Raw genomic sequence first — 12,426 nt, forward strand, 5'->3', positions numbered from 1 at the left:
CAGTGACACTCTAGATAGTCCATGGGGTCTAGCAAGTGATTTCTCAAACCTGAGGGTAGTCATCTCTTCATCGGTTGTGTTACCCTTTGGGCCTCATTGACTACTGACCACGATTCGACTATTTCCCTTTAACTTTACATTGGTCAGACACAGCTTGAAGGAGCTGTTTGCATTAATCATGGTGGGGCATGACATAGCAGGAATGCCTCAGGCCACCTTCCCCCTCCTTGAGAAGGATGGAAGCCAGGCTGGCCATGTGGGGTTTTTTGGAGCAAATGTGGGATGCCTTTTTTCAGACAAACACGTACCCCAGTTGGGCATTTGGGACTATTTGGGGCTATTTTACATACTCTCTAGTATCACTTTGTCCATAGGAGGCTCTTCAAGGCAATTCTCACTTCCTTGTTCCTCAGGCTATAGATGACAGGGTTAAACATGGGGGTCACAATTGTGTAAAACAGGGCAAGGTACCTGTCAGGGTCGACAGAATCCCTTGACCGTCGCTTTAAGTAGATGACCGTGGCTGAGCCATAGAAGAGCGTCACCACCCCGAGGTGTGAAGAGCAGGTGGAAAAGGCTTTGTGTCTGCCCAGAACTGAAGGTATTTTCAGAATTGCCCTGATAATTTTCATGTAAGAAATAACTATGAAGGAGAAGGGAAGGATCGCAAATACCAGGATGATGGTGTACAGCATCACTTGGTTCCAGAAAGTGTCTGCACAGGCCAGTTCCAGCAGAGGGGGGACATCACAGAAAAAGTGGTGAAGGTCCCGGGATGCACAGAAGGGCAAAGTGAACACCTGGTAGGTCTGTCCTACTTGCACTGGTATGACGACCACCCACGACCCCACCAGCAGTCTGATGCAGACACCCCTGCTCATGATGAGGGTGTAGTGCAGGGGGTCACAGATGGCTATGTAGCGGTCATAGGCCATGGCAGCCAGGAGAAGGCATTCGATGCTGCCCAACAAAACCAGGAAATAGAGCTGGGCAGCACAGCCAAGGAAGGAGATCCTGCCATCTTCCATCAGGAAACCCACCAGCATTTTTGGCAGAGTGACTGACGTGTAGCAGATCTCCAGGAAGGACAGGTTCCTCAGGAAGAAATACATGGGGCTGTGGAGGCTTGAGTCCAGCACTGTGATGAGTGCAATCAGGCTGTTCCCTGTGAGAACCACGAGGTAGATGAGCAGGAATATGGTGAAGCACAGGCCCTGCAGGCTGGAGTGGTCAGAAAATCCCAGGAGAATGAATCCAGATCCAACGGTGTGGTTCCCCAAGCCTTTTCTTTGGGGCATTTTCCCTATGCAGAGCAAGCCAAACCACAGGCTCTTAGAGGATGCTGATGGCCCGTCCACCATCACGTACACTCCAAGCCTAGAGAAAGATTACAAACATCAGCAGACATGTGATTGCAGGGTTGGGCAAGCTTGACCAAGATATGCATGAATGTTTGGCAATCTAACATGGGTTGCTTGCTGCAGGGAGGTTTGTAAACGGAGGAAAAAACAGAATCCCTGAGCCTGAATGTCTCGGTTTTGTCACATGGATAAAAGAAACTTGACTTTCTTTTTTTAGAGGTGATTTTATTACATGGAATATCTGGTGATAGATGAGAGAAAAGGAAGAGAATGGATAAATACTAGCCCCTTTAAGAACAGTCTTGCTTACGTTCCTTGTCCAGATTGTGTAAGAGCTGCATTGAATGTAAGACCATTAAGAAGACATAGGGTGAAAAGGAGGAGAGGGATGAAAAGGGGAAAAGAAAGCAAGGCTAGGCTGGGCACAGAGAGGCAATCAAAACAAAGCAAGGCAAGGCATGGCTTGATTCTTAGACCTTAGTGAGAGACATTAATCCCAGCTTTCCTCACGTGTAAGAGCTCGTCTCTTGATACTGTGTCCGCACACAAAGATCTGGGAGAATATATTTAGATCCGAATCATTCATTTTTACATGGTGAAGGGTGAATCCCATCAGAATTAAAAAGGCTTCTATCCGTCGAGGAATCTAGTAATACTGATGCATCCATGGGACTTCTTAACAAGACAGATAAGCAGCAGTCGCTGCATAAACCACAAGTTTTCAGGGTGCTAAAAGACATGTTTATGCAAGCAATCAAACGGCTTCATGCAGTTTTCAGTCAGAGAAGAAGGTGATTAAAATTGGGTGATCTGACGATACCCACTTTTTCTGAACAGGTCAGACTTTTGTAACTTCTCCATGAGTCCTGAATTATTCCGCTTTCCTAAGTTTCCTGCTCTGTCACTTGGATTTCTGACAGCTTTCAAATCCAGCTGAGGGCCCGTTCGCTCTGATCCCGACCCTGCAATGCTTCCCTCTCCCCTGCAAGCCCTCGCAGAAGCAGAGCAATGCTCTTGCTGCCTGGGGAACTGAGCCTTCCCTTTGCATTTCCCACCTTCCCAGAGCATCAAGACTTCTTGCTGGGCACACTTGCAGGATGGGAGCTCCAAGCAAGCAGCACTGCAGTAGCAGGTGTCTTCCTATGAGGAAGAGACTCAGCTGAAAGATGTTTAAGAAGCTCAGTTTGACATGGGGAAGGAATATGCTCTTCCAGGCAGAGGACTGAGGATGCTGGCGGTGTCTCTACAGCTGTCACTAACTCCCTTTGAAAAGTCGTCTTAAACTCTGATGCATTACGATGAGAACAGCAGGTCATAAAACATGTAATGAAAGCATTCAGATTAGCCGAATGAAAAACACAGAGGGGTTTTCTCAAGAGAAAAATCTGGATTCACAAAAACATGTGGTCCTAGTAGTTTGATTCTTTTCCCAAGGTATTCCTACCTTTTCCCCGTGAGTTTTGTGTATCTCATAGAGGTTTTTTCCTTTGTTATCTTTGCTTCCAAGATAACATTGGGGTAGGTGTGAGGGAAAAGTCACCATGATTGTTTTCTAATCTACCTACTGATTCATGTGAGTGTACAGAAGAAAAGAAATACCTTTGTTTTCTGAAAAAACTGTGAGATACCCACGTGTACGTTAAATTAAGGCTTTAACTCAAAGCAACCATTTGTATGCAGGTTATCCACATGCCAGCATTTCCTGATCATTTCAAAATGCCCTCAGCCATACAGCCTATTCTTTGTAACTCTCCGCTGTCTCAGCGCTTCACAAGATCACAGGTAGAGCAGAGTTCCGGCCAGCTTTGCTGATGGGAAACTGCAAGAGAACTTCTTGTACGGTGACTGTCTCACAGGCGGCATTTCTCAGAGCTGAAGGAAGCCCATTCCAGTGACCCCGGCCAAGCTGGACAGATGCCTGCAGCTGCTGCTGGCAGTGTCTGTGCTACCACGCTATCTCCGCATTTCAGGGCATGCCAAAAGGGACTTACCGTTGTCAGGAGCCAAGAGGCAGGGACACACTCCTCAGTCCCTGATGCTGCAGGAGGCAGTGGTGACCTCTTTTTCTCTCCGTCATTCCCAGGAACCCACCTGGGATTTCAGGAGGTCTCTGCTCTGGCGTCCTGCTCACCACAGACTCAGGTATGGGGGCAGACAGCGTTGCTCAAGACTTTATCCAGTTGGGGCTGGAAGACACCCAAGGACAGAGATGGCACAACGTCTCGGGGAAGCCTGCTCTGATGCTCAGATGCCCTCACGGGAAAAAAGATTTTCCTTATCTCTGTGCTGAACCTGCCTTATTCCATCATCTAACTATTGTCTGTTTTCCCCCTGCCAAGCACCATGGTGACAAGACTGGGTCCATCTTCCCGAAAAAGTCTCCATAGGGACTGGCAGGCTGCTACGAGGTTCCTGAGGCTGCCACTTCTGCAGGCTGAACAAGTTTCTTCCCCTCAGTTTCTCCTCCCAGGAAAGTGCTCCAGCCCCTGAGCATCTCGGAGGCCTCCCACTGCGCTCGCTCCCAGTTATCAACATCTTCCTCCATGGGGTGGCTTGACTGGCCAACAGCCCAGCAGGCACACAGCTGCTCACTCCCTCCTCCCCGTCTCCAGTGGGGGGGGCCCCCAACTTGACACAGCAGCATACAGATGGTCTACAGAGCGATAAGCAGGGGGAGACAGTCGCTTCCCTCACTCTCCTGCTGACACTCCAGTTCATACACTCCAGGACACAAAGGCTGGTGGCCTTTGCTAGCAGGTCGCACGGTGGGATCAATCGTTGTCATTTGTCCCCCAGCACCACTAGGGCCTTTGACGCAGGGCTGATCCCCAGCCTGGCATTCCTCAGCCCTGGCCACTGCTGGTGCAGGACCTGGCCTTTGTCTGTCTTCTCTGTCATGAAGTTCCTGACAGGAGAGTCCTTCTGCCTGCCACGTTTCCCGTGAACGGCTTCGCTAAGGCACAGGAACAAACCCTCCCATCTAGTGTCATTGACACAGGTGGTGAGAGTTGCCTCCTCCAGGTCATGGGTACAGGTGATAAACTGCACAGGGCCCAGGAGCGTCCCTTGTGCTGCCCCACCATGCCCCAGGATGTCTCACTGGCCTCCACATAGGGTATGACCCCTTTACCACTGCGATCTCAGCCTGATCATCCAGCTGGTGTTTTACCTATCTGTTTGTCTACCCCTCCAGACTGTAATGGCCTAACGTGGGTGCGAGAAGAGTGAGGGAGACCATGCCATGTGTCTTGCTGAAGCTGACGTAAATGATGGCCCCTCTTCTCGCCTCATGCATAACTGCAGTTAGTTCGTCATGAAGACAACCAGGTTGGTGAGGCAAGATATACCCTTGGGAAGTCCATGCCAACAGCTCGTGGACACGTTCTTCTCATCTGGGTGCCCAGATATGTCACCTGAGAAGACTCTGCCTGATGGCACACTCCTCACCAAAGTGAGCTTGTGCAGCCTGGGGTTCCCTGGGTTGCAATGTTGGCCACTTTCAAAGATGGGTGCAGCTTTTGCACGTCCTCACTCACAAAAGACCTCTACCAAGCCTGTGAACTTTGAAAAGGGATATTCAAAAGAAATATTGATCTTCCCCTGTACCTTTATCATCACTATTCTGCCCATTATATGGAGTTCTTAATTTCTCTAATCTTACCTATATTTTCACCTCTCCTGATAACAGCAACCATTTCTAAAGTCATCTTTCCAGCTGACTGTCTAGACAAAGGCCTTTTCCATTACACGCTACTTTTCTCCTCCCCCTGGCAGGGATGGAGTTAATTTTCTTCCTAGACGTTGGGATAGTGCTGTGTTTTGGATTTAGGATGAGAATAATATTGAAAACACACTGATGGTTTCAGTTGTTGCCAAGCAGTCAAGGACTTTCCATCTTCTCATATGGCCTGCCAACAAGAAGGTGGGGGACACCAAGAAGCTGGGAGGGGACACAGCCAGGGCAGCTGACCCAAACTGACCAAAGGGATATTCCATACGCTATGACGTCATGCTCCGTATATAACTGTGGGGTTTTTCCAGGAGATGAGGTGGCTCAGGAACTTGCTGACCATTGACTTCAGGTGGTGAGAAATTGTGCTGTTCATCATTTGTTTTGTATATCTATTATTGTTGTTACTACTAACATCATCATCCTTTTTTGTCCTATTAAACTGTCTTTATCTCAATCCACAAGATTTCCTTTTATTCCTTTTTTCAATTCTCTCCCCCATCCCAGGAAGGGGAGTTAGAGAACAGCTGTGGGGTTGGCTTAGCTGCTGACCAGGTTAAATCACGACAGTAGTCTAATTTGCTCTTTAGCCAGTTCTTTAGCTGTGTTTATATCTAGCTTTTGGCACCTACCTGTCTAAAACATTTCTCATAAAATTATCCCTTGTAGACATGCAATGTCATTAGAGGCACCTTGTAGTAAGCATATGGTGCAGAGTGTGTTTTATTGTCAGTGAAACTTTATCATACTTGACTTTTCTTTGCTTACAAATAGGAAAAAAAACCACCAAAGCTGTGCCTATGTGCAGCCAGTTCTCTACGGCAAGCAGGTGGGAGTTGATACAAAGCAACTGTAACATCCAGCTGCAGAATTCAGTGGAGAAGTCTGATGTAAGGGAAAGTCCCTGGTGGCCAATGAGAGAAATGGTGGGGCTGGGGAGCTGAGGTGAAGGATGTCCATACTGTGTCAGACCTCAAGGGACTGCTTTTCCTCCTGTCCAGGCATCCTTAGGAGAGACCCTGGAGCAATATCTACTGGGGAATGCTGCCATCACCTCTTCTCTAAACTGAAAAGTTGTAAAATACACCCTTGGAAATAAAACCTCCTCTTTATTAGAAGTTCTTTGAAATCTTTCTCCATAACTACACTAGGAAACAGCTCCAATGATCTGTACAACTCTTGAAGAAGACTTGAAGAAAATGACAGGGAGAGAGATGGCTCGTTAGGGCTTACTTTAATGACTCCCAAAGTGTATTTGGTGCTGAGTAACGAACCTCAGGTACTGAGAGGAGATTGCACAAACCTCTCAAAGACTCAATGTAAAAAGAAAAAAAAACCCCCAAAGTAGCTTGAAGCATGGAGTCCCACTGAGCACTATTACCAGCAAAGGCTCCCCGAGGACTCATTAGAAGGGATAATTGGAGGCCATGATTGCAGGTAGGCAAAGGGAATGTGCAGGCAGCTGAGATGCAGAGAAAGTCCTGCTTTTGTTTGATGAAGCAGAAGGGCCAAGGCCTGACCCCCCAGCCCCTGGGAAGGCAGATCCTGTCCTTCACGCCTTGCTCAGGGCTCTTCCTGGGGCAGTGGGATGTGGGGGGTGTCACGCTGAGTGAAGGACAATGGGATGGCAGTTCCCAGCCTTATCGGGCGGTGTGCAAGGAGGCAACGAGGCCCTCTAGTGCCTTAGGACAACATGTCTCCTCACAGGCCTTGGTGGTAGGGACGATTGCCAAGGGGACACAGACTTGGCTTCTCTTGGCGACTTCCAGCCTTGCCAGCACCCTTTGCCATCTCCACCACACGTTGTCCTACGCTGTCCCACAGCTGCTGCTTTTCCCTGCGTACCGTAGACGCCCATCTCACTTCCTCACCTTGCCCTCACCCTGGCATTTGCATACATTCACGAATGTCTGTCCACCCTCACGCTCTGTTCCTTGAAACACAAAGAGATGGACTGATCTCATACTCCTTCTGGATGACTTCTTGTACCACAGCACTACGCTTGGAGTGACAGTTCTTCCTCCTCGTGTCCAGTCTCCACCTTCCACGCTGCACTGTGTGGCAGCGTTTCTCTCTCCTGTTGTTTCCTACCTCCAAGGAAAGCTCCACCATCTGAGAAACAACCCTTCAGGCAGGCATCCCAACCCACCAGTCTTCTCGAGGCCTTTCACCTGACCAGAGAGAAGTAACCTCACCATGATCTCCCAAGGCTGCTAGCCTTTCAGCTTCTCGGATAGACACGACCAAGCTGTGTGCCTGCTGCTGTCCCATCATGTTCTCAGGCAGAACAGACATGACCACCAAGATACAAGCCCCTTTCCTGGACTGAGCCTAGGTCCTTCGGCAGATGGGATCTCACAGACAATGTGCCAACCAGGTGCCTTCTGCTGGCCTGTCAGAGACACTGGCAGATGTGGGCTTTAAAGCACATATGCCAGCCATGAGCCAAGGTCAGGCCTATCAGCTATTTCAGAATGAAGTGACCTCAGAGTCCCTTTCTCAGCCACCTTCCTGCTGCTGGCCTATCACCTCCAGAGGCAGAAGTGACCTCACCTCCCCATTTGCTTCCTACTGGATTATGAGGTACTTGTACACAATTGACCACATCATATCCTACCCAACTATCACCCTCTTTGTGGCCCAGTACCTGAGCAGGTAAAAGTAAGCTTCTTGCATCAAATTTATCCAGTAGATTTCCTACCAACAATTTGAGTGGAGAAATGTTCCTCAGAGGAACTGCTGTATTTCTACTGCTGCATTTTATATCTCTACTTCTGCCTCTTTGTTTTGTCTTCTTCCTCTGTCGATTCTGTCTCCAAAAGCTCTCCAAGGGAGAGACTCATGGAATCATAAAATAACTCAGGTTGGAAGAGAGCCCTGAAGTTCATCTTGTCCGGCTAGCCTGCTCAAGGCAGGGTTAATCTGATGAGGTCGCTCAGAGGCGCTGCCCATTTTGGCATCATCCACAAAGGAGCTGAAAATGCACTCTGTCACATTATACAGGGAGTTAATAAAGACATTCAACAGTGTTGACCCAATCTGACTCTATGGAGATTATGGAGACCATGTCAAAGCCCTCGCTAAGGTCCAGGTATGAAACATCCCCTTCTTGCCCCTACCCATATGGGTTCGGCAGTCCCTTCCTTCTCCTTCAAGTGCCTGTAAATCCCTGCAGGTGTATTTGGCCCATCACCTTCTCAGGGACTAAGGTGAGGTTGACCAGCCTGTAATTCTCCCAATCCTCCTTCTTGCCCTTCTTGAAGAATGTTTGATGTCTGCCTTTTCTGAGGATCCCAAAAACCTCTCTGATTGCTCTGACACGTTTGAGGGCACAATCCAGAAAGGGTGACGTGAGCAGACAGGAGTATTTGCAATGAGCCTGTCCAAGGCGGGTGAGAGGAATCTCAAGGGGAAGTTGGGGGTTGTTCCTGCAGTCACAAATAGAAACGTCAAGGCCCTGTGAGATGTCCGCACCTGACTTGGCCTCATTGACTCCTCACATACACAGGGGTGTTCAGAGACACGAGTCCTTCCCTTGCAGACACAGAGGCAGCAGTCACAGTGTCTCTCTGGCCTCTTGTTGCCACTCTGGGAGGCTGGGAGGCACCTCAGCCCTGCAGTGTGTCTCCCTGCCCTGCCCTCATCTGAGATGCCCCACGGCATGAGGAATGGACACCGGGACTTAGGTTCAAGGAAGCCCATGCCAGTGCTGCATTCAGGTGGTTTCCCAGGGGAAGTTACTCTCACAGTGAAGTGACCTCAAGATACTGTCTGTCCCACAAGCCTTCGTGGCACCTCTAAGGAATAGCTGATGGCATTCACGCTCACTCAGGTTCATCTCCCCACATGCACATGATGTGCGTGCTTATATCTCGTCTGTAAAATGCAGACATGGGCTTCTGACCTAGTCATTCAGTGTCCTCCTCCTGAACAGGAGGGACAAACCACCTCCCCGAGCTGGAGTGAGAAGCCAGTATTGGGAACGGTGGTTGCAAGGGGCTGGTCTGTGATGATTGCCCTGGGGCACTTTCCTTGGAGTGTCCAGTGACCACAGGCACAGGCCAGACCCTGCTCTGCTGGTCCTTCAAGGCTATCCCAGGAGGACTGGCTGTGCGAGAACAATGCCGTGTGCCCCCACCCCGCACATTCAAACACTCGGTCTGTTCACTGGTGTTTTCCTCGCCAGGGCACTTTCTTGCGCTTGTTCTTGACAGCCACTTTGGAGGAAGACCTATGCCTTCAGGCATTGCCTCAGGAGGTCCCCTTGTATGACGGAAACACTGTTATGGGGGCAAACTCTGTCATAGTAGTGCCCATTGCCTGTCCCTGCGTAGTATCACAGGACTGCCACGCAGCAGGACTCTGACCAAGCTGCCAGTGGTCTCAGGCCTTGCACCAAAACAAGAGCTCAGAAAGAGAGTGTGGAAGTGAAAAGAGAGCAGCTCGGGAAAGACCAAGTGCTGGTGCTACTTGGCAGTGCTTCTGTGCTGGGACTCTTCTCCCCTCCACCTGTGCACATAGGCACTGACCTGCAGCTCCAGAAAGGTCTCTCAGGAAGGATCTCAAACAAACCAGTCACTGCAGGGTCCTTTGATTTCTTTAAATATACAGACAGTCTTGCTTCTCATTAACACATTCTCTGGATCACACAGGAAAGGTAGATACTGTGCAGAAGAGGGATGAATAATGACATTGCTTTGCGGACGATATTATCACCACTAAAACAAAAGAAAAAATGAAATCCCCCTCCCCAAAACAACAGCAACAAAAACTTCAGAAGACAGGTTGGGGACTGCAATGAGTTACATTATGAGTGATATGCAGATGATGAACAGTTTATTGCTTCTGGAAATCATCCAGTCATCAGTTTCCACACTGCATCCTTGTGCTCCTGGTTCCTCATGCTGTAGATGAGGGGGGTTCATGGCTGGAGGCACCACTGAGTACAGAACTGCCATTGCCAGATCCAGGGATGGAGAGGAGATGGAGGTGGGGGGCTTCAGGTAGGCAACCATGCCAGTGCTGATCAACAGGGAGACCACGGCCAGGTGAGGGAGGCACGTGGAAAAGGCTTTGTGCCGTCCCTGCTCAGAAGGGATCCTCAGCACGGCCCTGAAGATCTGCACATAGGACACCACAATGAAAACAAAACACCCAAAGGCTAAAGAGACACTAACCGCAAGAAGCCCAACTTCCCTGAGGTAGGCGTCTGAGCAGGAGAGCTTGGGGATCTGGGGGATTTCACAGAAGAACTGGTCTACAGCATTGCCGTGGCAGAGGGGTAGGGAAAAATGTATTGGCCGTGTGCAGCAGAGCATGGAGAAACCCAGTGCCCCAGGCAGCTGCTGCCATGTGGGCACAAGCTCTGCTGCTCAGGAGGGTCCTGTAGTGCAGAGGTTGGCAGATGGCAATGTAGTGGTCGTAGACCATGACAGTGAGGAGAAAATACTCTGCTGAGCTCAAGAAGAAAAGAAAAAAGACCTCTGCAGCACATCCAGGGTAGGAGATGCTTCTGGTGTCCCAGAGGGAATTGGCCATGGATTTGGGGAGAGTAGTAGAGACGCAGCCTAGGTCAAGGAGGGAGAGGTTGAGGAGGAAGAAGTACATGGGGGTGTGGAGGTGGCTGTCACAGGCTATTGCAGTGATGATGAGGCCGTTTCCCAGGAGGGCAGCCAGGTAGATGCCCAGGAAGAGCCAGAAGTGCAAGAGCTGCAGCTCCCGTATGTCTGTGAATGCCAGGAGGAGGAACTGGGTGATGGAGCTGCTGTTGGACATTTCCTTCCTCTGGGCATGGGGAACTGAATCACAGATGAGTAAAGCTCCTTATCCATACAGGAGACCCTCCTTTGACCTCTGGATTCAAAAGTCCCCTTGGAAACATCCCACTGCCCAACCAGCCGACCAAGATGAGAAACCTCAAAAGACAGACACTTTCCCTTACAGGGAACACCATCCTGAAAAGACCCCTTGGAAATCCCCAGGGCTACCCTGGAGCTGTGAGCAACCCTGACCCATGCAGCACCCTCTCTACAGCAGAAGGACCCTGCCCTGACAGAGGTCGCTCCTTCCACTCACAGCTTCTCCCCTCAGCGCCATGGGGAGCTCCCCGGGCGGCTGAGGGTGACCCCGGCAGGCGGCAGCGTCCCTATCCCAGCACACAGCCCCTGGGGTGCAGGGACCCTGCTCGGAAGGACAGCCCTGGGCACCCCTGGCTGCACCCCCCCTGCACACCCCTGCGGCCGTTCCCGGCAGAAGGCAGCCGTCATGCCCTATGCCTCTGGCGGTGTGGCAGGGAAGCCCTGCTCTGGAGCACGTCCTCCTCCTCCACACCAGAGACATTTTATTTCTCATTCCTCTACTCTGTTTTGCTTAGTAATAAATTAGATGAAGTCCCTGTCTCACTTCAGTCTGTTTTGCTCATGATGATAATTAGTGAATGATCTCTCCCTGCCCTTATCTCGACCCACAAGCTTTTCGTTGTTCTTTTTCTCCCCTGTGTAGTGAAGGAGGGGAGTGATAGAGTGGCTCTGGTGTGCACCTGGCCCCCAGCCAGGGTCAACCCACCACAGCCAGGTTGGATGGGGCTTTGGGCAACCTGGTCTAGTGGAGGGTGTCCCTACCCATGGCAGAGGAGTTGGAACTTGATGATCTTTGAGGTCCCTTCTAACCCAAACCATTCCATGACTCTATGATTCTAACTCTGTTGAGTCCCGGGCCTTGGGGTCATGTTGCCCCTCTGCTGCGTCTCAGTCCCTCCCTGCCTCCTCCGCGTTGCCTCCCTTTTTTCACTTCCCTCTACCTCTCTTCCTCTCTATCCTTGTGCTCTGCTCCCTGTCCCTCCTTTTGCTTTTCTCCAAGTCTCTTTCTCTGTCATCCTACCGCTCCATTTACTTTCCTCATCACCTCTCTTTCCTGGTCCCTCTGCCTCTTTTTTTCTCTCCCTCTCTGTCCTGCAAGCCATTGTGGTTCCTGCTCTCTTCGCTGCCCAGCAAATTTTAGAGTTCAGGCACTTCTTTCTCTGCCTGTCCTTTCCTCCCTTGCTCTTCTGTAGCTCCAGTCACTGGCCTGTGCTCCACCTAAGAGAACACACGGGTGTCTCACAGCTCTTAAAACATGAGGCCTCCAAGATACACAGCCGTGCACATGCGCACGCATACATACATATACACACTCTCTCTCTCTCCCCCTCTCTCTCTCCCCCGTCCGTAGTGTGATTTTCTTTACTTATCCCGTCCCCGCGGTGCAGCCTGCCCTGGCAGCTGAGTGTGGTGAAATGGCAGCTCCCGGCATGCCCCGGGAACCAACATGGCCGCCTGGCAGCCCCCTGCCCCAGGA

The 12,426-nt window shown here is 50.4% G+C and overlaps 1 protein-coding gene across 1 annotated transcript; it reads right to left on the reverse strand.

The window, feature by feature from the left end:
- Positions 1-359: 359 nt before the first annotated feature.
- On the reverse strand, positions 360-10,866 carry LOC104635845 (uncharacterized). Its single transcript, XM_075741565.1, is given in 4 exon segments — positions 360-1,377; positions 9,903-10,009; positions 10,011-10,382; positions 10,384-10,866. Coding segments are annotated over 4 exon segments (1,980 nt in total).
- Between the last annotated feature and the right edge of the window lie 1,560 nt (positions 10,867-12,426).

Source organism: Balearica regulorum, unplaced genomic scaffold (genome assembly GCF_011004875.1).
Source record: "Balearica regulorum gibbericeps isolate bBalReg1 unplaced genomic scaffold, bBalReg1.pri scaffold_57_arrow_ctg1, whole genome shotgun sequence".
Classification (NCBI taxonomy): domain Eukaryota; kingdom Metazoa; phylum Chordata; class Aves; order Gruiformes; family Gruidae; genus Balearica; species Balearica regulorum.